This window comes from Panulirus ornatus, chromosome 65 (genome assembly GCF_036320965.1).
Source record: "Panulirus ornatus isolate Po-2019 chromosome 65, ASM3632096v1, whole genome shotgun sequence".
NCBI classification, from domain to species: domain Eukaryota; kingdom Metazoa; phylum Arthropoda; class Malacostraca; order Decapoda; family Palinuridae; genus Panulirus; species Panulirus ornatus.
The window spans coordinates 555,552-582,229 of record NC_092288.1 but is presented as its reverse complement, the minus strand read 5'-3'; the positions used below and the strand labels follow the sequence as shown (position 1 = coordinate 582,229).

General features: G+C 41.5%; 1 protein-coding gene and 1 long non-coding RNA gene across 4 annotated transcripts in view; one reads left to right on the top strand and one right to left on the bottom strand.

Moving 5' to 3' along the window:
- LOC139746617 (uncharacterized) overlaps positions 1 to 4,477 on the bottom strand; it is a 41,667-nt gene extending 37,190 nt beyond the window's left edge. The window contains exon 1 of the long non-coding RNA XR_011712182.1: positions 4,338 to 4,477. This is a non-coding gene — a long non-coding RNA (uncharacterized lncRNA). The remainder of the gene's footprint in view (positions 1 to 4,337) is intronic.
- Positions 1 to 26,678, top strand: part of LOC139746613 (uncharacterized) — a 257,343-nt gene that overhangs the window by 149,612 nt on the left and 81,053 nt on the right. For 2 of the 3 annotated variants that reach the window (XM_071658030.1, XM_071658029.1), the window contains exons 15-16: positions 4,434 to 4,640; positions 21,350 to 21,488. In XM_071658030.1, coding sequence (XP_071514131.1) covers positions 4,434 to 4,640; positions 21,350 to 21,488 — 346 coding nt within the window. The remainder of the gene's footprint in view (positions 1 to 4,433; positions 4,641 to 21,349; positions 21,489 to 26,678) is intronic. The other variant, XM_071658031.1, reaches the window with a different exon arrangement.

Genomic DNA, 26,678 nt, shown 5'->3' with positions numbered 1-26,678 from the left:
GGGTGAAGGCATGTACAGAGCATCAGATTGGGGAAGAGCAGTGTGGTTTCAGAAGTGGTAGAGGATGTGCGGATCAGGTGTTTGCTTTGAAGAATGTATGTGAGAAATACTTAGAAAAGCAAATGTATTTGTATGTAGCATTTATGGATCTGGAGAAGGCATATGATAGAGTTGATAGAGATGCTCTGTGGAAGGTATTAAGAATATATGGTGTGGGAGGCAAGTTGTTAGAAGCAGTGAAAAGTTTTTATCTAGGATGTAAGGCATGTGTACGTGTAGGAAGAGAGGAAAGTGATTGGTTCTCAGTGAATGTAGGTTTGCGGCAGGGGTGTGTGATGTCTCCATGGTTGTTTAATTTGTTTATGGATGGGGTTGTTAGGGAAGTGAATGCAAGAGTTTTGGAAAGAGGGGCAAGTATGAAGTCTGTTGGGGATGAGAGAGCTTGGGAAGTGAGTCAGTTGTTGTTCGCTGATGATACAGCGCTGGTGGCTGATTCATGTGAGAAACTGCAGAAGCTGGTGACTGAGTTTGGTAAAGTGTGTGAAAGTAGAAAGTTAAGAGTAAATGTGAATAAGGGCAAGGTTATTAGGTACAGTAGGGTTGAGGGTCAAGTCAATTGGGAGGTAAGTTTGAATGGAGAAAAACTGGAGGAAGTAAAGTGTTTCAGATATCTGGGAGTGGATCTGGCAGCGGATGGAACCACGGAAGCGGAAGTGGATCATAGGGTGGGGGAGGGGGCGAAAATCCTGGGAGCTTTGAAGAATGTGTGGAAGTCGAGAACATTATCTCGGAAAGCAAAAATGGGTATGTTTGAAGGAATAGTGGTTCCAACAATGTTGTATGGTTGCGAGGCGTGGCTATGGATAGAGTTGTGCGCAGGAGGATGGATGTGCTGGAAATGAGATGTTTGAGGACAATGTGTTTTGTGAGGTGGTTTGATTGAGTAAGTAACGTAAGGGTAAGAGAGATGTGTGGAAATAAAAAGAGCGTGGTTGAGAGAGCAGAAGAGGGTGTTTTGAAATGGTTTGGGCACATGGAGAGAATGAGTGAGGAAAGATTGACCAAGAGGATATATGTGTCGGAGGTGGAGGGAACGAGGAGAAGTGGGAGACCAAATTGGAGGTGGAAAGATGGAGTGAAAAAGATTTTGTGTGATCGGGGCCTGAACATGCAGGAGGGTGAAAGGGGGGCAAGGAATAGAGTGAATTGGATCGATGTGGTATACCGGGGTTGACGTACTGTCAGTGGATTGAATCAGGGCATGTGAAGCGTCTGGGGTAAACCATGGAAAGCTGTGTAGGTATGTATATTTGCGTGTGTGGACGTATGTATATACATGTGTATGGGGGTGGGTTGGGCCATTTCTTTCGTCTGTTTCCTTGCGCTACCTCGCAAACACGGGAGACAGCGACAAAGCAAAAAATATATATATATATATATATATATATATATATATATATTTTTTTTTTTTTGCTTTGTCGCTGTCTCCCGCGTTTGCGAAGTAGCGCAAGGAAACAGACGAAAGAAATGGCCCAACCCACCCCCATACACATGTATATACATACGTCCACACACGCAAATATACATACCTACACAGCTTTCCATGGTTTACGCCAGACGCTTCACATGCCTTGATTCAATCCACTGACAGCACGTCAACCCCGGTATACCACATCGCTCTAACTCACTCTATTCCTTGCCCTCCTTTCACCCTCCTGCATGTTCAGGCCCCGATCACACAAAATCTTTTTCACTCCATCTTTCCACCTCCAATTTGGTCTCCCTCTTCTCCTCGTTCCCTCCACCTCCGACACATATATCCTCTTGGTCAATCTTTCCTCACTCATTCTCTCCATGTGACCAAACCATTTCAAAACACCCTCTTCTGCTCTCTCAACCACGCTCTTTTTATTTCCACACATCTCTCTTACCCTTACGTTACTTACTCAATCAAACCACCTCACACCACACATTGTCCTCAAACATCTCATTTCCAGCACATCCATCCTCCTGCGCACAACTCTATCCATAGTCCACGCCTCGCAACCATACAACATTGTTGGAACCACTATTCCTTCAAACATACCCATTTTTGCTTTCCGAGATAATGTTCTCGACTTCCACACATTCTTCAAGGCTCCCAGAATTTTCGCCCCCTCCCCCACCCTATGATCCACTTCCGCTTCCATGTTTCCATCCACTGCCAGATCCACTCCCAGATATCTAAAACACTTCACTTCCTCCAGATTTTCTCCATTCAAAATCACCTCCCAATTGACTTGACCCTCAACCCTACTGTACCTAATAACCTTGCTCTTATTCACATTTACTCTTAACTTTCTACTTTCACACACTTTACCAAACTCAGTCACCAGCTTCTGCAGTTTCTCACATGAATCAGCCACCAGCGCTGTATCATCAGCGAACAACAACTGACTCACTTCCCAAGCTCTCTCATCCCCAACAGACTTCATCCTTGCCCCTCTTTCCAAAACTCTTGCATTTGCCCTCTTTTTCACCTCTTGCACCTTTCTCTTGACCTCCTGTCTCTTTCTTTTATACATCTCCCACTCAATTGCATTTTTTCCCTGCAAAAATCGTCCAAATGCCTCTCTCTTCTCTTTCACTAATAATCTTACTTCTTCATCCCACCACTCACTACCCTTTCTAATCAACCCACCTCCCACTCTTCTCATGCCACAAGCATCTTTTGCGCAATCCATCACTGATTCCCTAAATACATCCCATTCCTCCCCCACTCCCCTTACTTCCATTGTTCTCACCTTTTTCCATTCTGTACTCAGTCTCTCCTGGTACTTCCTCACACAAGTCTCCTTCCCAAGCTCACTTACTCTCACCACCCTCTTCACCCCAACATTCACTCTTCTTTTCTGAAAACCCATACAAATCTTCACCTTAGCCTCCACAAGATAATGATCAGACATCCCTCCAGTTGCACCTCTCAGCACATTAACATCCAAAAGTCTCTCTTTCGCGCGCCTGTCAATTAACACGTAATCCAATAACACTCTCTGGTCATCTCTCCTACTTACATACGTATACTTATGTATATCTCGCTTTTTAAACCAGGTATTCCCAATCACCAGTCCTTTTTCAGCACATAAATCTACAAGCTCTTCACCATTTCCATTTACAACACTGAACACCCCATGTATACCAATTATTCCCTCAACTGCCACATTACTCACCTTTGCATTCAAATCACCCATCACTATAACCCGGTCTCGTGCATCAAAACCACTAACACACTCATTAAGCTGCTCCCAAAACACTTACCTCTCATGATCTTTCTTCTCATGCCCAGGTGCATATGCACCAATAATCACCCATCTCTCTTCATCAACTTTCAGTTTTACCCATATTAATATATATATATATATATATATATATATATATATATATATATATTATACTTTGTCACTGTATCCCACGTTAACAAGGTAGCGCAAGGAAACAGACGAACGAATGGCCCAACCCACCCACATACACATGTATATACATACACGTCCACACACGCACATATACATACCTATACATCTCATCTCAACGTATACATACATATATACACACACAGACATATACATATATACACATGTACATAATTCATACTGTCTGCCCTTATTCATTCCCATCACCACCCCGCCACACATGAAATGACAACCCCTTCCCCCCGCATGTGCGTGAGGTAGCGCTAGGAAAAGACAACAAAGGCCACATTCGTTCACACTCAGTCTCTAGCTGTCATGTATAATGCACCGAAACCACAGTTCCCTTTCCACATCCAGCCCCACAAAACTTTCCATGGGTTACCCCAGATGCTTCACATGCCCTGGTTCAATCCATTGAAGCACATCAACCCCAGTATACCACATCGTTCCAATTCACTCTGTTCCTTGCACGCCTTTCACCCTCCTGCATGTGTGTGTGTGTGTGTTTGTGTCCTATTTAGGGACCCTGACATGGAAATATTAGTACCTTTGGAATCAAATTCGTAGGGGTTAAGATATATTGGACACTAACTATTGCAGTACTTAATTCAGTCCCTCTGATCACCATCTCTCTTATACCCACTCTCCTGTAACTTACTTAAATTTTCACTTTGAGACACAAACCCTTTTAATTTCTCTCTCTCTCTCTCTCTCTCTCTCTCTCTCTCTCTCTCTCTCTCTCTCTCTCTCTAATTTTCCATCTCTTACTTTTTTGTAACACTATGCATATAACTCTCCCATTTTCTATCCTTCATCCCCTTTGCACCTTTCTTAAAAATCTTCCTATACTTCCCCTTGCAGCTCATATTTTGTCTGAGTTTTTCTCACCTTTTTCTTCAGTTTTCTTACACTGTCATTTCTCTAAGGACTGTGCATGTGTGTCTGAGTGTGAGAACTAACAGCATGTGCGTGTGCATGTTCTAGAGGGCGGGCGTGAGCCACGTGATGTCATCAGTCTCCACCGACGACCTATGACCTCTGACCTCATGCACGCGCTAGTTGACCGCAGTGACGTAAACCTAAGTCCCAGGGTGGTGCAAGAGGCTGAGGAGCTGCTCCACGACTGCTTCATGGTTGGGGTGCGGGCCTGGAAGTACATGCGCACACATGAGAAGGAGTTGTGGATGAAACGTAAGTATGACCCATGACCAGACTCCATCAGCAGATCATATTTGAGGACAACCCTGGCCACCCATGATCTGACTGCTCGGCTTATCTCATCTATGACTTTACCTGGCTTTATTTATCACTTGTCCCATCACCTGACCCTCCTTACAACCTTACATAGTCTAACCTATAGCCTGACCCAAAATCATAGTGAGTGCCACACATACCTCCTCCCATCTCCTCCTCTATTGCATTGTTCACTCACTACATGCCTCTTTAAACCTAATTAGATCTGCTTTTGCATATCTAGAAATACTTGAATTTGCATACATTTTACGGCAGAACTCGCTTTTATATGTTTACACCTTTTCCTCCCTTTTGACACTTCTAAACTTGCATCAAGGTAGTTCCAAGAAAACTGACAAAAAAGGCTGCATTCATTCACACTCAGTCTCTAGCTGTCATGTGTAATGCACCAAAACCACAGCTCCCTATCCACATCGAGGCACCCACAGAGCTTTCCAAGGTTTATCCCAGATGTTTGCCGAACCATTCTCCCTGACCCTCTCACTTCGCACACCACCTCGACCAAAACACCCTATATCTGTCACTCTATCATCAAAAACATTCAACAAACCTTCAAATACACACTCTATCTCCTCACTTCACCACTACTTGTTATTACCTCCCCATTAAGCCCCCTTGACCGATGTTCCCATTTGTTCTCTTGTCTTATGCACTTTATTTACCTCCTTCCAAAACATCTTTTTTTATTTATTTATATTTATTATACTTTCTTGCTGTCTCCCGCGTTAGCGAGGTAGCGCAAGAAAACAGATGAAAGAATGGCCCAACCCACCCACATACACATGTATTCCTATGAGTCCACAGGGAAAATGAAACACGAAAAGTTCCCAAGTGCACTTTCGTGTAATAATCACATCGTCATGGGAGACACAAGAGAGAAATATAACAAGTCAGTTGATGTACATCGAAGAGACAAAGCTAGGACGCCATTTGGTAAACATGTGATTGTCCAAAACGTTTACCAAATGGCGTCCTAGCTTCGTCTCTTCGATGTATATCAACTGACTGTTATATTTCTCTCTTGTGTCTCCCCTGATGATGTGATTATTACACGAAAGTGCACTTGGGAACTTTTCGTGCTTCATTTTCTTTGTGGACTCATAGGAATATCTTGATCACATGCAAAATTGTGATCCTTTCCAACATACACATGTATATACATAAACGCCCACGCACGCACATATACATACCGATACATTACAATGTATACATACATATACATACACAGTGGATCATAGGGTGGGGGAGGGGGCAAAAATTCTGGGAGCCTTGAAGAATGTGTGGAAGTCGAGAACATCATCTCGGAAAGCAAAAATGTGTATGTTTGAAGGAATAGTGGTTCCAACAATGTTGTATGGTTGCGAGGCGTGGGCTATGGATAGAGTGGTGCGCAGGAGGATGGATGTGCTGGAAATGAGATGTTTGAGGACAATGTGTGGTGTGAGGTGGTTTGATCGAGTAAGTAATGTAAGGGTAAGAGAGATGTGTGGAAATAAAAAGAGCGTGGTTGAGAGAGCAGAAGAGGCTGTTTTGAAATGGTTTGGGCACATGGAGAGAATGAGTGAGGAAAGATTGACCAAGAGGATATATGTGTCGGAGGTGGAGGGAACGAGGAGAAGAGGGAGACCAAATTGGAGGTGGAAAGATTGAGTGAAAAAGATTTTGTGTGATCGGGGCCTGAACATGCAGGAGGGTGAAAGGAGGGCAAGGAATAGAGTGAATTGGAGCGATGTGGTATACCGGGGTTGACGTGCTGTCAGTGGATTGAATCAGGGCATGTGAAGCGTCTGGGGTGAACCATGGAAAGCTGTGTAGGTGTGTATATTTGCGTGTGTGGACGTATGTATATACATGTGTATGGGGGTGGGTTGGGCCATTTCTTTTGTCTGTTTCCTTGCGCTACCTCGCAAACGCGGGAGACAGCGACAAAGCAAAAAAAAAAAAAGAAAAAAAAAACATACACAGAGAAATACATATATACACATGTGCATATTCATACTTGCTTCCCTCAGCCATTCCCGTCGCCACCCCACAACACATGAAATAGCACCCCCCCTCCCCCTGCACATGCGTGAGGTAGCACTAGGAAAAGACAACAAAGGCCACATTCGTTCACACTCAGTCTCTAGCTGTCAAGTGTAATGCAACGAAACCACAGCTCCCTTTCCACATCCAGGCCCCACAGAACTTTCCATGGTTTACCCCAGACACTTCACATGCCCTGGTTCAATCTATTGACAGCATCGACCCCGGTATACCACATCGTTCCAGTTTGCTCTATTCCTTGCACACCTTTCACCCTCTTGCATGTTCAGGCTCTGATCGCTCAAAATCGTTTTCACTCCATTCTTCCACCTCCAATTTGGTCTCCCATTTCTCGTTCCCTCCACCTCTGACACATATATCCTCTTCGTCAATCTTTCCTCACTCATTCTCGCTGTGTGACCAAACCATTTCAATACATACTCTTCTGCTCTCTCAACCACACTCTTTTTATTACCACACATCTCTCTTACCCTTTCATTACTTACTTGATCAAACCAGCTCACACCACATATTGTCCTCAAACATCTCATTTCCAACACATCAACCCTCCTACGCACAACCCTATCTATAGCCCACGCCGCACAATCATATAACATTGTTGGAACCACTATTCCTTCAAACATACCCATTTTTGCTGTCTGAGATAATGTTCTCGCCTTCCACACATTCTTTAACGCTCCCAGAACCTTCGCCCCCTCCCCCACCCTGTGACCCACTTCCCAGATATCTAAAACACTTCACTTCCTCCAGTTTTTCTCCATTCAAAGTTACCTCCCAATTGACTTGTCCCTCAACCCTACTGTACCTAATAACCTTGCTCTTATTCACATTTACCCTCAACTTTCTTCTTTCACACACTTTACCAAACTCAGCCACCAATTCTCCAGGTTCTCACCCAAATCAGCCACCAGTGCTGTATCATCAGCAAACAACAACCAACTCACTTCCCATGTAACCTAACCACCCCATCCATAAACAAATTAAACAGTCATGGAAACATCACGCACCCCTATCACAAACCATCATTCAATGGGAACCAATCACTTTCCTATCTTCCTACTTGTACACATGCCTTACATCCTCGATGAAAACTTTTCACTGCTTCTAGCAACTTGCCTCCCGCACCATATACTCAAAACACCTTCCACAGAGCATCTCTAACAACTCTATCATATGCCTTCTCCAGATTCATAAATGCTACATACAAATCCATTTGTTTTTGTAAGTATTTCTCACATACATTCTTCAAAACAAACACCTGATCCACACATCCTCTACCATTTCTGAAACCACACTGCTCTTCCCCAATCTGATGCTCTGTACATGCCTTCACCCTCTCAATCAATACCCACCCATATAATTTCCTAGGAATACTCAGCAAACTTATACCTCTATAATTTGAACACTCCGCTTTATCCCCTTTGCCTTTGTAAAATGGCACTATGCATGCATTTCGCCAATTTTCAGGTACTTCACCATGAGCCATACATACATTGAATATCCTCACCATCCAATCAGCAACACAGTCACCCCCTTTTTAAATAAATTCCACTGCAATACCATCCAGACCCGCCGCCTTGCTGGCTTTCATCTTCCACAAAGCTTTCACTACCTCTTCTCTGTTTGCCAAACCATTCTCCCTGACCCTCTCACTTCACACACCACCTCGACCAAAACACCCTGTATCTGCCACTCTGTCATCTAACCACTACTTGTTATTACCTCCCCATTAGCCCCCTTCACCAATATCCTGTTTGTTTTCTTGTCTTACGCACTTTATTTCCCTCTTTCCAAAATATCTTTTTATTCTCCTTAAAACCTAAAATTTAATGATACTCTCTCACCCCAACTCTCATTTGCCCTCTTTTTCATGTTTTGCACCTTTCTCTTGACCTCCTGCCTCTTTCTTTTATAAATCTCCCAGTCATTTGCCTTATTTCCTTGCAAAAATTGTCCAAACACCTCTCTTCTCTTTCACAAACAATCTTGCTTCTTCATCCTACCACTCACTACCCTTTCTAATCTGCCAACCTCCCACCTTTCTCATGCCACAGGCATCTTTTGCACAAGCCATCATTGCTTCCCTAAATACATTCCATTCCTTCCCCAATCCCCTTACGTGATTTTCTCTCACCTTTTTCCATTCTGAACTCAATCTCTCCTGGTACCTCCTCACACAAGTCTCCTTTCCAGGCTCATTTACTCTCACCATTCTCTTCACTCTAACATTCTCTCCTCTTTTCTGAAAGCCTTTACAAATCCTCACCTTTGCCTCCACAAGATAATGATCAGACATCCCTCCAGTTGCCCCTCTCAGCACATTTAATATCCAAACGTTTCTTTCACATGCCTATCAATTAACATGTAATCCAATAATGTTCTCTGGCCATCTCTCCTACTTACATATGTTTGCTCATATGTATCTCTCTTTTTAATCCAGGTATTCCCAATCACCAGTCCTTTTTCAGCACACAAATCTACAAGCTCCTCACCATTTCCATTTGCAACAATGGACACCCCATGTACCCTAATTTTTCCCTCAACTGCCACATTTCAAACCTTTGCATTGAAATAACCCATCACTATAACCCTGTCTTGTGCATCAAAGCTGCCAACACACTCGCTCATCTGTTCCCAAAACACTTTCCTCTCATGACCAGGTGCATAGGCATCAATATTCACCCATCTCTCTCCATCCACTGTCAGTTTTACTCATATCAATCTAGAGTTTACTTTCTTACACTCTATCACATACTCTCACAACTCCTGTTTCAGGAGTAGTGCAACTCCTTCCCTTGCCCTTGTCCTCTCACCAACCCCTGACTTTACTCCCAAGACATTTCCAGACCACTCTTCCACTTTACCCTTGAGCTTTGTTTCACTCAGAGCCAAAACATCCAGGTTCCTTTCCTCAAACATACTACCTGTCTCCTTTTTTCTCATCTTGTTTACATCCACACACATTTAGACACCCCAGTCTGAGTCTTTGAGGAGGATGAGCACTCCCTGCATGACTCCTCACTCTGTTTCCCCTTTTAGAAAGTTAAAATACAAAGAGGGGAGGGTTTGTAGCCCCCCACTCCTGTCCCCTTCAGTTGCCTTTTACGACATGCAGGGAATGTGTGGGAAGTATTATTATTGGTGCCTATGAATGAAGGCAGCAAGTATGAATATGTTATTTCTATTATTATGCTTTGATGCTGTCTCCCACGCTAGCGAGGTAGCGCAAGGAAACAGACGAAAGAATGGCCCAACCCACCCACATACACATGTATATACATAAACGCCCACACACACACACACATATACGTACCTATACATTTCAACGTATACATACATATACATGCACAGACATATAAATATATACACATGTACATATTCATACATGCTGCCTTCATCCATTCCCGCAGCCACTCTGCTACACATGAAATGGCATCCCCTAACCCCATGTGCGTGCAAGGTAGCGCTAGGAAAAGACAACAAAGGCCACATTCATTCACACTCAGTCTCTAGCTGTCATGTATAATGCACCGAAACCACAGCTCCCTTTCCACATCCAGGCCCCACAAAACTTTTCATGGTTTACCCCAGATGCTTCACATGCCCTGGTTCAATCCATTGACAGCACGTTGACCCCAGTATACCACATCGTTCCAATTCACTCTGTTCCTTGCATGCCATTCACGCTCCTGCATGTTCAGGCCCCGATCGCTCAAAATCTTTTTCACTCCATCCTTCCACCTCCAGTTTGGTCTCCCACTACTCCTCGTTCCCTCCACCTCTGACACATATATCCTCTTTGTCAATCTTTCCTCACTCATTCTCTCCATGTGACCAAACCATTTCAAAACACCCTCTTCTGCTCTCTCGACCACACTCTTTTTATTACCACACATCTCTCTTACCTTTTCATTACTTACTCGATCAAACCACCTCACATCACATATTGTCCTGAAACATTTCATTTCCAACACATTCACCCTCCTCCGCACAACCCGATCTATAGCTCACACCTCGCAACCATATAACATTGTTTTAACCACTATTCCTTCAAGCATACCCATTTTTGCTCTCCGAGATAACGTTCTCTCTTTCCACACATCCTTCAACAATCCCAGAACCTTGGCCCCCTCCCCGACCCTGTAATTCACTTTTGCTTCCATGGTTCCATCCACTGCTAAATCCACCTCCAGATATCTAAAACTCTTCACTTTTTCCAGTTTTTCTCCATTCAAACTTACATCCCAGTTTACTTGTCCCTCAACCCTACTGGGATATATACCCGCCTCAGCGAGGTAGTACAAGGAAAACAAACTGAGAATGGCCCAACCACCCATGTACACATGTATGTACATAGACGCCCACATACACACATATACATTCATATACATTTCAACATATACATACATATACATACACAGACTTATACATATATACACATGTACATATTCATACTTGCTGCCTTCATCCAGTCTCATCGCCACCCCACCACCCTTGAAATAGCATCCCCCCCTCCCACGCAATCCAGCGAGATAGCACCAGAAAAAGACAAAAAAAAAAAGGCCACATTTGTTCACACCCAGTCTCTAGCTATCAAGTGTAATTCACCCAAACCACAACTCCCTTTCCACATCCAGGCCCCACAAAACTTTCCATTTTTTACCCAAGACACTTCACAAGCCCTGGTTCAATCCATTGACAGCACATCAACCCCGGTATACCACATCGTTCCAATTCACTCTATTCCTTGCATGCCTTTCACCCTCCTTTATGTTCAGGCCCCAATCACTCAAAATCTTTTTCACTCCATCCTTCCACCTCCAATTTGGTCTCACACTTATCCTCATTCCATCCACCTCTGACACACATACCTTCTTTGTCAATCTTACCTCACTCATTTTTGCCATGTAACCAAACCATTTCAATACACCCTCTTCTGCTCTCTCAGCTACAGTCTTTTTATTACCACACATCTCTCTTACCCTTTCATTACTTAATCAAACCACCTCACACCACATATTGTCCTCAAACATTTCATTTCCAACACAACCACCCTCTTCTGCACAACCCTGTCTGTAGCCCATGCCTCTCAACCATATAACATTGTTGGAACCACTATTCCTTCAAACATACCCATTTTTGCTCTCCAAGATAACGTTCTCGCCTTCCACACATTCTTCAATGCTCCCAAAACCTTCACCCCTCCCCCACCCTATGACTCACTTCCACTAACAAGGTTCCATCCCCTGCTAAATCCACTCCTAGATATCTAAAACACTTCAGTTCCTCCCGTTTTTCTCCATTCAAACTTACCTCTCAGTTAACTTGTCCCTCAACCCTACTGAACCTAATAATCTTGCTCTTATTCACATTTTCTCAAAGCTTTCTTCTTTCGCACACTTTACCAAACTCGGTCACCAGGTTCTACAGTTTCTCACCCAAATCAGCCACCAGTGCTGTATCATCAGCAAACAAGAACTGACTCATTTCCCAAGCCCTCTCATCCTCAACAGACTCCATACTTGCCCCTCTCTCCAAAACTCTTGCATCTACCTCCCTATATATATATATATATCTTTCTTTCTTTCAAACTATTCGCCATTTCCCGCATTAGCGAGGTAGCATTAAGAACAGAGGACTGGGCCTTTGAGGGAATACCCTCACCTGGCCCAATTCTCTGTTCCTTCTTTTGGAGAGAAAAAAAAAAAACGAGAGGGGAGGATTTCCAGCCCCCCGCTCCCTCCCCTTTTAGTCGCCTTCTACGACACGCAGGGAATACATGGGAAGTATTCTTAATCCCCTATCCCCAGGGATAATATATATATATATATATATATATATATATATATATATATATATATATATATATATATATATATACATATATATATATATATATATATATTTTTTTTTTTTTTTTGCCGCTGTCTCCCGCGTTTGCGAGGTAGCGCAAGGAAACAGATGAAAGAAATGGCCCAACCCACCCCAATACACATGTATATACATACGTCCACACACGCAAATATACATACCTACACAGCTTTCCATGGTTTACCCCAGACGCTTCACATGCCCCGATTCAATCCACTGACAGCACGTCAACCCCGGTATACCACATCGCTCCAATTCACTCTATTCCTTGCCCTCCTCTCACCCTCCTGCATGTTCAGGCCCCGATCACACAAAATCTTTTTCACTCCATCTTTCCACCTCCAATTTGGTCTCCCTCTTCTCCTCGTTCCCTCCACCTCCGACACATATATCCTCTTTGTCAATCTTTCTTCACTCATTCTCTCCATGTGCCCAAACCATTTCAAAACACCCTCTTCTGCTCTCTCAACCACGCTCTTTTTATTTCCACACATCTCTCTTACCCTTATGTTACTTACTCCATCAAACCACCTCACACCACACATTGTCCTCAAACATCTCATTTCCAGCACATCCATCCTCCTGCGCACAACTCTATCCATAGCCCACGCCTCGCAACCATACAACATTGTTGGAACCACTATTCCTTCAAACATACCCATTTTTGCTTTCCGAGATAATGTTCTCGACTTCCACACATTCTTCAAAGCTCCCAGAATTTTCGCCCCCTCCCCCACCCTATGATCCACTTCCGCTTCCATGGTTCCATCCGCTGCCAGATCCACTCCCAGATATCTAAAACACTTCACTTCCTCCAGTTTTTCTCCATTCAAACTCACCTCCCAATTGACTTGACCCTCAACCCTACTGTACCTAATAACCTTGTTCTTATTCACATTTACTCTTAACTTTCTTCTTTCACACACTTTACCAAACTCAGTCACCAGCTTCTGCAGTTTCTCACATGAATCAGCCACCAGCGCTGTATCATCAGCGAACAACAACTGACTCACTTCCCAAGCTCTCTCATCCCCAACAGACTTCATACTTGCCCCTCTTTCCAAAACTCTTGCATTCACCTCCCTAACAACCCCATCCATAAACAAATTAAACAACCATGGAGACATCACACACCCCTGCCACAAACCTACATTCACTGAGAACCAATCACTTTCCTCTCTTCCTACGCGTACACATGCCTTACATCCTCGATAAAAACTTTTCACTGCTTCTAACAACTTGCCTCCCACACCATATATTCTTAATACCTTCCACAGAGCATCTCTATCAACTCTATCATATGCCTTCTCCAGATCCATAAATGCTACATACAAATCCATTTGCTTTTCTAAGTATTTCTCACATACATTCTTCAAAGCAAACACCTGATCCAATATATATATATATTATCCCTGGGGATAGGGGTGAAAGAATACTTCCTCGCGTGTCATAGAAGGCGACTAGAGGGGACGGGAGCGGGGGGCCAGAAATCCTCCCCTCCTTGTATTTTTACCTTTCTAAAATGGGAAACAGAAGGAGTCACGCGGGGAGTGCTCATCCTCCTCGAAGGCTCAGACTGGGGTGTCTAAATGTGTGTGGATGTAAGCAAGATGTGAAAAAAGGAGAGATAGGTAGTATGTTTGAGGAAAGGAACCTGGATGTTTTGGCTCTGAGTGAAACGAAGCTCAAGGGTAAAGGGGAAGAGTGGTTTGGGAATGTCTTGGGAGTAAAGTCAGGGGTTAGTGAGAGGACAAGAGCAAGGGAAGGAGTAGCAGTACTCCTGAAACAGGAGTTGTGGGAGTATGTGATAGAATGTAAGAAAGTAAATTCTCGATTAATATGGGTAAAACTGAAAGTTGATGGAGAGAGATGGGTGATTATTGGTGCATATGCACCTGGGCATGAGAAGAAAGATCATGAGAGGCAAGTGTTTTGGGAGCAGCTGAATGAGTGTCTTAGTGGTTTTGATGCACGAGACCGGATTATAGTGATGGGTGATTTGAATGCAAAGGTGAGTAATGTGGCAGTTGAGGGAATAATTGGTATACATGGGGTGTTCAGTGTTGTAAATGGAAATGGTGAAGAGCTTGTAGATTTATGTGCTGAAAAAGGACTGGTGATTGGGAATACCTGGTTTAAAAAGCGAGATATACATAAGTATACGTATGTAAGTAGGAGAGATGGCCAGAGAGCGTTATTGGATTACGTGTTAATTGACAGGCGCACGCAAGAGAGACTTTTGGATGTTAATGTGCTGAGAGGTGCAACTGGAGGGATGTCTGATCATTATCTTGTGAAGGCTAAGGTGAAGATTTGTATGGGTTTTCAGAAAAGAAGAGTGAATGTTGGGGTGAAGAGGGTGGTGAGCGTAAGTGAGCTTCGAGAAGGAGACTTGTGTGAGGAAGTACCAGGAGAGACTGAGTACAGAATGGAAAAAGGTGAGAACAATGGAAGTAAGGGGAGTGGGGGAGGAATGGGATGTATTTAGGGAATCAGTGATGGATTGCGCAAAAGATGCTTGTGGCATGAGAAGAGTGGGAGGTGGGTTGATTAGAAAGGGTAGTGAGTGGTGGGATGAAGAAGTAAGATTATTAGTGAAAGAGAAGAGAGAGGCATTTGGACGATTTTTGCAGGGAAATGTATTTATATATATACATATGAAAAATGTAAGAAATAATTTAGAAAACTGAAACTTCTAGCTTGAAAGAAATTAAAAAAAAATGAATGTCACATAATGGTTCAACCTCTGGCTATGGAAAAAGGAAATGTATAATTTATTTACACAAACGTCAATAGTAGTTTTCATCAATTTAACTACTGTATCATACTGCCTGGTCCACTTCTCTTATCATGAAACTGGAATATTGGCTAATGATGTTTCTCAATTGTCTTCATTACACAAAGTACAACCATATCTTGGATACATGAGGGTAGGTAGTCGGTCATCCGCCATAATAAAGCCTTGACAGACCAAAAGTTTCCAGTACATTCATGAAAAACACCGTTTTGCTTTCCATCTCTATCACTTTGAAAAAATGCTCCCTTTGTTCACATTTCAATGAAAGAATAAGCTTCAATGTCTAAGCTACATTCTTTTCCAATTTCACTATTTTCTTGTCAGAGCACCATGTATGAAAACTATCACTCCAGTAACACAACTATCAACATTTACTTCCCCTTTAAAAAGTTCTGGGGAAGTCTGTCTCGATACACTGCGGATCACTCTACCACCTGGCGAGGTTTGTGTTGCAATGGCTCATAATTCACAAAAGTAGTAGCATCACTGGTGGGCGGAAGAACATTCTGAGGGGATGGTCGAGAGGTGCATGGGAGGGACGGGCTGGTCGCCCTTCTCCCGCCCTTCTTGTACGTCTTCACACGCCTCCTCGTTCAGCGTCTTTATAAACTGAGACATGGATGTATGATAACAATAAACCAGAATAACAGCAGACCCTACAGGCCAATGTATATATATATATATATATATATATATGTATATATATATATATTTTTTTTTTTTTTTTTTTTTTTTTTATACTTTGTCGCTGTCTCCCGCGTTTGCGAGGTAGCGCAAGGAAGCAGACGAAAGAAATGGCCCAAACCCCCCCCCCCCCCCCATACACATGTACATACACACGTCCACACACGCAAATATACATACCTACACAGCTTTCCATGGTTTACCCCAGACGCTTCACATGCCTTGATTCAATCCACTGACAGCACGTCAAACCCTGTATACCACATCGCTCCAATTCACTCTATTCCTTGCCCTCCTTTCACCCTCCTGCATGTTCAGGCCCCGATCACACAAAATCTTTTTCACTCCATCTTTCCACCTCCAATTTGGTCTCCCTCTTCTCCTCGAGAAGAGAGAGAGAGAGAGAGAGAGAGAGAGAGCTTGGGAAGTGAGTCAGTTGTTGTTCGCTGATGATACAGCGCTGGTGGCTGATTCATGTGAGAAACTGCAGAAGCTGGTGACTGAGTTTGGTAAAGTGTGTGGAAGAAGAAAGTTAAGAGTAAATGTGAATAAGAGCAAGGTTATTAGGTACAGTAGGGTTGAGGGTCAAGTCAATTGGGAGGTGAGTTTGAATGGAGAAAAACTGGAGGAAGTGAAGTGTTTTAGATATCTGGGAGTGGATCTGGCAGCGGATGGAACCATGGAAGCGGAAGTGGATCATAGGGTGGGGGAGGGGGCGAAAATTCTGGGGGCCTTGAAGAATGTGTGGAAGTCGAGAACATTATCTCGGAAAGCAAAAATGGGTATGTTTGAAGGAATAGTGGTTCCAACAATGTTGTATGGTTGCGAGGCGTGGGCTATGGATAGAGTTGTGCGCAGGAGGATGGATGTGCTGGAAATGAGATGTTTGAGGACAATGTGTGGTGTGAGGTGGTTTGATCGAGTGAGTAACGTAAGGGTAAGAGAGATGTGTGGAAATAAAAAAAGCGTGGTTGAGAGAGCAGAAGAGGGTGTTTTGAAGTGGTTTGGGCACATGGAGAGAATGAGTGAGGAAAGATTGACCAAGAGGATATATGTGTCGGAGGTGGAGGGAACGAGGAGAAGAGGGAGACCAAATTGGAGGTGGAAAGATGGAGTGAAAAAGATTTTGTGTGATCGGGGCCTGAACATGCAGGAGGGTGAAAGGAGGGCAAGGAATAGAGTGAATTGGAGCGATGTGGTATACCGGGGTTGACGTGCTGTCAGTGGATTGAATCAAGGCATGTGAAGCGTCTGGGGTAAACCATGGAAAGCTGTGTAGGTATGTATATTTGCGTGTGTGGACGTATGTATATACATGTGTATGGGGGGGGTTGGGCCATTTCTTTCGTCTGTTTCCTTGCGCTACCTCGCAAACGCGGGAGACAGCGACAAAGTATAATAAAAAATAAATATATATATATATGTATTATCCCTGGGGATAGGCGAGAAAGAATACTTCCCATATGTTCCCTGCGTGTTGTAGAAAGCGACTTAAAGGGGAAGAAGCAGGGGACTGGAAATCCTCCCCTCCCATTTTTTAATTTTCCGAAAGAAGGAACAGAGAAGGGGGCCAAATGAGGATATTCCCTCTAAGGTTTCAGTCCTCTGTTCTTAATGCTACCTTGCTAATGCGGGAAATGGCAAATATGTATGAAAAAGATGAAATTATATATCTATACACACATACACATTTGTCTAAATCTGCTTAAATTGTCTACATATCTGCATAAACCAACCTTCTTTGAACTAAAAAGGATTAGATATGCAAATACCTGTATGAATCAGCTTTGACTTACATTTGTCTGAACGAGCTTAAACATGCCTACACTTTCCTTAAATACTCAAATCTGTATATATAACACTTACTTATGGGTGAACCTGTGTAAATTTGCTTAAATTTGTTTAAAAACTAAAAAAATGTCTACACTTTTTTTAGTATATCTAAACCGGCCTGTATAAAGATTAGCTTCACCTAGGCCTGTGTAAATTTACTTGTGTCTTCCTATGCTTAAATGCACCTCTGAATATATCTTTACCTTTAATTGCTAGCACTTGTTTAAGCTTATCTAACTCATTTAAACATACTTGCTTCCATCTACTACTCAAAGAAAGTTTGCATACCAGCTTTTAATTCTTTCTTCTGAATAACTTGCTTGCACTTGCTACACTTGATGAAGCCCACTTATCTGTATCTACACTTGTTTGAACTTTCTTTATCCCCCTTCTAATTGTTTTGCTGCTTTCTCTCCATACCTTTTTCATAAACAGTGGTTATTTTCCAAGTTATATCATACTTATACTTCAAGTTACTTGAGAAAATTTAGGCCATATACCCTGTGCTTATCCCTGGAGGTAGCATCTTCCTTTCTCTTGTCCCAGCATTGTGTCAGCTGATAGTTGACTGATTTGGAGCAGTACTTTAGTGCACCACATATTGGGGCAAGAGGGTCCATCAGGTTAGATGAAAAGAACCCTGTGTCAGGACTTCTTTAAGGCAGTAGCAGTCATACATACAAGGTTCCAGATATTTTTTGGAAGGTAACTATGGTATGTCTGGACACTGACCTGGGTAGTGGTGGACCTCAGCAGGCAAAGTCTGCTCATTCCTGGCTTTGTATAGGCAGTAATCCCTCCCTTTGGTGGGACCAGGCTTGACACTAGGTTCTCAGGCATCTTTCACATGTAGATGGAGATATGCATCTCCCATCTTTGTTCCAGGAAATAAAGCTCGAGGAGCCTGATCTGGTCTCAGGAGGTCATCTCGGATATCACCCTAAATTGGGTGAATTTGTGTGGAGCATTGTGTGGCGTTTCTGTGTCTTCTATTTTGCAGTTGATCCACAACATGAAATATTTTCTAGCTAGGAGTAGATATTAACGTCTTTAGATCTTCTTTTGAAGCAAGATTGACTTTGTAGGTAAACAGACAGTAAGAATTTGTGGCTGATGATGAATGTAATATCCTTAAAATCTGTGGTGTTATGAGTGTATTTTAAATGGTGATACTTGTTAAGTATAAGTAAAGGGTATTGAAATCTTAGATCGTACCTCAAATATGAGGGGAAAAAAAAATAGCATAAAATGTTTGAACTTCATATTTTCAATTCAGGATGTATAGTTGCTAATGCTGTTTTTTCTTTATAGAGAAAGTGAGAGCACAGATTACACATTTAGGAATTTCTGTTAAACTTAGTCAGAATGTTGAAGTTTTATTTTAAATTCAGGAAGTCTACTTGTTATGCCTCTTAGTTCTCTTTCTTTCACAAGTTGGGCTGCATAGTTAGAAAATTTCAGTCAGTGCTAGTCATTAAACTCAAAATCTTGCAGCAGTGGATACAAAAGATTATGTTGGTTTTGGTATTTTACACTTCTCCTGCTGATACTATATCTTTAGGTCTTACAGTATCCATTTTTGGCATTATGTAATTGAATAGCTTGTTGTGTATTGATTACAAGAGTCTGAGATTTGATGTTAAATGTACAATTGACGTTAAATTCTACTGAAGTCTTCATACTAAAGCCGTGTAGATTGATGAATTTTTTAGTAATTTCACTATGTTTCCCCTCTCTTCCAAGCTCCACTTGACCTGAGCTGTAAGCCTTAACAATATTTGCCACAGAATAAGCAGTTCAGTGTATTCTCATAAATGTTACCCATTTGCTTAATGCTGCCAGTCTCAGCCAACCACAGGAATATAATTGAATAATACATCTTTGATACCTTAGCTGTGTAGCTGGCAGCTGAATTTGTCCCATGTAGATTTTACTATGTAAGTTGCAAACCACTGTCACTAACAACTTGACCATATCTTAGGGAAATCAACTTTCCTTCTGAATTGATATACAGTTAAGTCTGTCCTTATAAGTATAAGGACCATCAAACTTCACCCCCATTTGTATAAAAGTATGGACCAATCTGTATAACAAGGATCACAAAGTTGTCATTTGATATGTATCTGATGTCACCAGTAATGGTTCACCACATCATACTTGCATATTTACATACATGTATACTTACATTCATTCATTATTTATTTATTATGATTAATCGCCGTCTCCCACGTCAGCGAGGTAGCGCAAGGAAACAGACAAAAGAATGGCTCAACCCACACACATACACCTATATACACATACGCACATATACACACCTATACATTTCAACATTTATTATTTATTTATTTTGCTTTGTTGCTGTCTCCCGCGTTAGCGAGGTAGCGCAAGGAAACAGACGAAGAATGGCCCAACCCACCCACATACACATGTATATACATACATGTCCACACACGCAAATATACATACCTATACATCTCAATGTACACATATATACACACACAGACATATACATATATACACATGTACATAATTCATACTGTCTGCCTTTATTCCCATCGCCACCTCGCCACACATGGAATAACAACCCCCTCCCCCCCATGTGTGCGAGGTAGCACTAGGAAAAGACTACAAAGGCCCCATTCGTTCACACTCAGTCTCTAGCTGTCATGTAATAATGCACCAAAACCACAGCTCCCCTTCCACATCCAGGCCCCCCAGAACTTTCCATGGTTTACCCTAGACGCTTCACATGCCCTGGTTCAATCCATTGACAGCACGTCGACCCCGGTATACCACATTGTTCCAATTCACTCTGTTCCTTGCACACCTTTCACCCTCCTGCATGTTCAGGCCCCAATCACTCAAAATCTTTTTCACTCCATCTTTCCACCTCCAATTTGGTCTCCCACTTCTCGTTCCTTCCACCTCTGACACATATATCGTCTTGGTCAGTCTTTCCTCACTCATTCTCTCCATGTGACCAGACCATTTCAAAACACCCTCTTCTGCTCTCTCAACCACACTCTTTTTATTTCCACACATCTCTCTTACCCTTACATTACTTACTTGATCAAACCACCTTGCACCACATATTGTCCTCAAACATCTCATTTCCAGCACATCCACCCTCCTGCGTACAACTCTATCCATAGCCCATACCTCGCAGCCATACTACATTGTTGGAACATTTCAACATATGCATACATATACATTCACAGACATATACATATATACACATGTACATATTCATACCTGCTGCCATATAACTGATAGATTTTATTGTATGAGATAGCATTATAATGAGAAATAAGCCCTGGTTATCATATGTATAAAACTGACCAAGAGTCTCAATTCATCAAGTCTCAGGCATCCAGTATCTTAGATTGACTTCTTATGCCAGTTTCTTTTCCCACAGAGCTTACTGCTGACCCAAAAGGCCCACTGGGGTCAGCCTATGCCTTTGGCAAACCCAAGGCACAGTCCATTAAAATCTCAAATTCCTCCTTCATCCTACAGTTTGCCTCTGTTCGCTTTGTCAACAATTACTTCTCTGGGTAAGTGGTGTTTCTTCCAGTTTATGGAATATCAGTTTACCAAGTGGAATGCTTTTGTTTTGTGAAATGAAATTAGGAGGCACAAAGCCAAACTCTTGCTAAGATACTTTTTTTTAAGTATGTACAGCATAATAATATGGTTTGTCATAGTTTTTTGTTGATACATTAGAACTCCTGTTAACCACATTCAAGTGTATAATAGAATGTCAGCGAACAGATGACAAGCTCATGTTTCAAAGTAGAAATTTGCACATACATTCATGAACACACATGCATACTTGCAGACATACAGAAAGAATAGAGCAGTGTTATAACAGAGACTGTGACATTTTTGTGTGGATTGAAGGATTTACATCTGCAGAAGTGTACAGAAAGGATTTTAAGAAAAGCAGAAGGCTTACAAAACAAGGTAATACAGAGACATGGTATGGAAGAGATGTAGAAATCACTAAGGTCAGGCTGCATTTGAAAAATATAAGAGGTTTAGAAATGGGGAGGAGATCAGGATAAAATAGAAAGTACAAGTGAAATTCAAAAGAAAAATCAATGATTAGTCAATGAAGCACATTAAATCAGTTCATGAATTTATGAATGAACAGTAAAGGACCAAATTAGAAATAGCTCAGAAGGAATGATTTCAGATGCAAGTCAGGACACCTGTGAAGAGTTGAAAAGAAAGTTTGGAAATGTGTATACTTTTAAGGCTTTGGATGGCCCATTGCTTATAGCCAGGGAGAAGGAAGGTATTAGACTCATAGAGCCAGATATGCAAAAAAGGTCTTGCATCAAATGACATCTCACCATTTATACTCTTAAGAGTGTGCTAGAAGTAGGTAGTAGCTGGTAGGCAAGGAGGTGTATTACTGGCACTTCCTGCCTGGGTACTGGGAGGATCACTGACATCTGCATAGTGAGGTAGCACTTAATTGGTTGTCAAGTTGCACTCTTTTAACCCAGGTAGCTGTCTTTTCTTTCTGCCTCACCCACATGTGTAGTGTTGGCATTCTGGCCACAAACATACAATCTCTCCTTGTTCTGCATAACACTTGACAACACTTAACTCTCACAGTTCATTCTTCCCAGCTCTAGGTCTTTCTGCTGTGAGTGTTCTCCACTAGCTCTGCCTTTTGGCAAAATGATCAGAGCTATAGATAGAAGTAGCAGGTAGGAACATTAGACAGGAGCATTAGGTAGAAACATTGGGTAGAAGCAGCAGGATGGAACTTTAGCTGGGAGGATTAGGTAGAAGTAGTAGGTTGGAACATTAGGTAGTAATGGGAAAACACTAAACGAGAGTTGCCCTTTTTCAGTGGTCTGTTAAGGGAGAGGTGTTAAAGACTAAGAAGCAGTAATGGAGTTCATGAGTTATAAGGGATTATTTTGCTATGGACAACCCCTCAAGGGTGTTCCTAAAGGGAACAGGTGTCATAGATAAAGATAGAGTGTGCTAGAACCCTTGCCAACCACTGGTGATGTTAATTACGTCTCATGAAAAGGCAGTTTTCAAAAAGAATTGAAGATGAAGAGAATCATTTCAGTGCCATTATATGAAAATGGAAATAGAGAAGTAGCTTTAAATAGTATACCAGTATCACTAAAGAGTGTGGAATAGAAGATACTACAGAAGATACGAGGAAGCAGTTAGATGATTTCTTGACTCATAAGCAATTCAATTATAAGACATCTCAGATTCAGAAATGAGAAATATACTGTGATGAATTTGTTGGATTCCTAAGGGAGAGCGAGCAAAGAGGTGGGCTTTTGGACTGTGTACTCTTGGACTGCTTGAAGGCCTTTGGTAATGTTCTCCAAAGAAGATTAATGTGAAGCTAGATACCAAAGTTTGTGTCAGAGGAGGACTGTTTAAGTAGATTGACAGTTGTTTGATGAAGGAAACTTTAAACACATGTCTGGCAACTGTTTTTAATGTAGTGAGAGTGATAAGTGGGGTACCTCAGGACTTGCTGTAAGGACTTTTTTTTTTTGTCAAATGAGCCAGAATCATACCTGCATAAGTTTCTTGATGCTGAAATTATGAAAGAAGTATTGGTAAAAGGGAGTGCAAAATATTGAAAAGAATTTTAAACTGACTGGAGTGGTGGCAATACAAATGGCTGATAAACTTCATTAAAGCTAAGAAAAGCAATCATAAAGGCGGGAAGGGGATTCAACAGTATCATACTGGCATATGTAGTTACAAGAGTTGTACTGTTAAAGGGACTTAGAAGTTAGCATTATAACCAGTTTGTCACCAGACCTTCATTAGAGAAGGATCATGAGGGAGACATCTATATTTTGTTCATAGTAAAAAAGTCAAGTAGATGATCAGAGAGGCATTTAGGAAGTTATATACAGGGTTCATCAAACCCAAACTGGAATAATCAGAACAGTCTAGTCTCCATACTTGAGTAGTCACATAAAACTTATAGAAAATATCCAAAGGACTGCAAAAAGAATAGCAGGATTATGTGGAGTAAGTTACAAGGACTAAAGAAGGTAACGAAATATAGTTTCCTAGAAGGCCACAGTATATAAATAGAACAGTTAAGTCCAAACAAAGGGACAGTCAAAAGATAGGCAACAGTGTATGGAGGGACATGAAGAAGCATTTCTTCTGCAGCTAAGTTGTAGACACGCAGAACTAGGTAAGCAGAGAGGGGTAATTGTAACATTGGGAAACTGAAAAGCTGTTATGCCAGAAAATATAGGATAAGAGGAGGGTCCCAAGAATGTAAAGCTCCTTCCTCTTGTGCACAGATATTGTAATTAGAAATATGTAATAACACCTACATACTCTAGAAGGGAAAAGAAAGAAGGTTACATGATTACAACTTGCAAGTTTTTTTTTATCAGCTGAACTGTCACAAGTGAGCCTTTCTTTGAAATTACTAAAGAAAGCCTATCAAAAGAGCATATTAAGAAACAAATAAGAAGTTAGTTAGTAAAGGCAAAAAGTGCTTCTGCAGTCATAGAGTGGTAGTTGAGTGAAATTGCAAATGCAGGCAATTTAAGAGATTGTGTTAGCAATGATGATATGAGGAATAAACTAGAAAGTGGGTCACATGGACATGTAGTGACAGCTTAGTGTTATCATGGAATTAATAGAAACCCATAAGGTAATCCACTGTCGTATAGGCTAGTACACTGATAAGCACATTCTTGAAATTACTGAAAATGATAATGTGATAGCAATGGATTATGGATACTTGCAGAAAGAAACTACCTAGGTGAGAGGGACCATGTTGCTTAGAGGGGAGAGTTCATGTATAGCAAACATCAATTTTTATGATAGAGTGAAAATGTGACTTGAAAAATAAAAGAGATTGGTGAGACAGAATGTATAAGGCACCATCCCCACAAGAGATGTACACTTTCAGGTATACATTGGAGCCCTTTTGGTGGATTGAAAATTACCTGTATGGAAAAGAGTTGCGTTTGCATTGTATAGAAAAGTAATCAGTGGTATTGATATAGGTTGCTGTTTTTCTTGATCTATACAAACAACTTGCTAGGGGTGGTTCTCATCATACCTGTTGCTTAGTTTCACATCAAATGAATTGTTAAAGAAGTAAAAGGTAGCAAAAAGCTAAAGGATGACTTTTTGGAATGGGGAAATAACCTAAATGTGAGACAGCATGGTTTTGGGGAAAGGGGATCATGTGAAACGAACCTCTAAGATGTTTCTAAATGAAAGTGAGCTCTGCTTGAAATAAAAGAGAAGGATGAGTGGATTGTCTCTGTAGAGTCCTGGAGAGTATTTGACACTTTACTACATAGGATATTGGTAAGAAGCTGGACCTTCAGGCAGGAATAAGAGAGAAACTACTTTAATGGATGAAAGATTATCTTAGTGTAAGGAGACAAAGAACACAAAGCAGAGGAACCTTCTCAAAATAAGTTTATATCACCAGCAGCATACCACAGGGGTCTTTTCTGTGACCAGTACTCTTCCTGATTTACATGAATGACTTGCCAGAATGATTGGACTCCTACCTGAGTGTATTTGCAGATGGAACCATACTCATGAATTCAGGAGGCAAAAAGCATGGATGATTGCATCAACCTACAGTGGAACATAAACATCTTCAAAGCTTGTCTGATACATGGTAGAAGAATTTTAACCTGATTAAATGCAAATTGATGAGGATAGTATTAAGCAAAAGAAGGTCTCAACATGATAATCATCTAGCTGGAAATAAGCTGTAGGAATGTATGTGTGTGAGGGACCTGGGAGAAGAAATTGGCCCTAAACTCTTGCTAATGTCCCACCTTAGGAGAACAGCAAAGGAAACAAACTGTCTGCAAGCAAATATTAGAGTAGTATTCAGGTATATGGACAGAGAAATATTCATTAACCTGTTTGCATCCTGCAGTAGATTGGAACTAAGATATGCTTCTTTGGTTTGATCACCACACTTAAAGAAGCAGACATTAGTAATAGAGAGGGTTCAAACAAGAGCAACAAAGATGGTGCCAGAATTAAGTATGCTGAATTACAGGCAAGGGTCACAGGCCTTGAATTTGTTTGCCATGCAAGATGGAAGAGTGTGAGGAGACCTGGTCCCACTGAGTTTTTAAATCCTTCTGATGACACTAACAGAGAACAGTTCTTTGGGATATAATAAGTAAGGATAAAACAACTAGAGGCCATGTCATGAAATTAAGCAAGAAACATGTTAGAAAAGATGTAAAGGAGTACTGTTATTATATGAACATAGGTAATGAATGGAATTAACTGAATAATGAAACTGTAAATGCATGCAGTATACAAAAGTTTAAAATAAAAGTGATATGATGGTAGAGAATGTTCAGAAGAGACCCCTTGAGTGGAACTCCCTTCTATACAATACAAATAGGTACTTACAAACACAGTCATATCCTTTCATGAGGAATAATGGGGTTATTTGAATAAGCTACATTAATCAGCCAACCTCTACAAGGAACCTAGAAGTGCGAATAGGTAATTTCAAACTCATGCATATCTTATAATGCAGAATCAACTACAACAGTTGACCAGCCTGTAAAAGGAGCCTAAAAGTGAACATAACACTTTTCAAGTACATGGACAAGGAATGCTCAGGAAGATATTTATGACCCTTGTTAGAGTATACATCACCAGCTTAATCTTCCCACATGAGGAAACACATAAATTGTGAGAGAATATCCAGTAATGTGTAAAGAATTTTACAA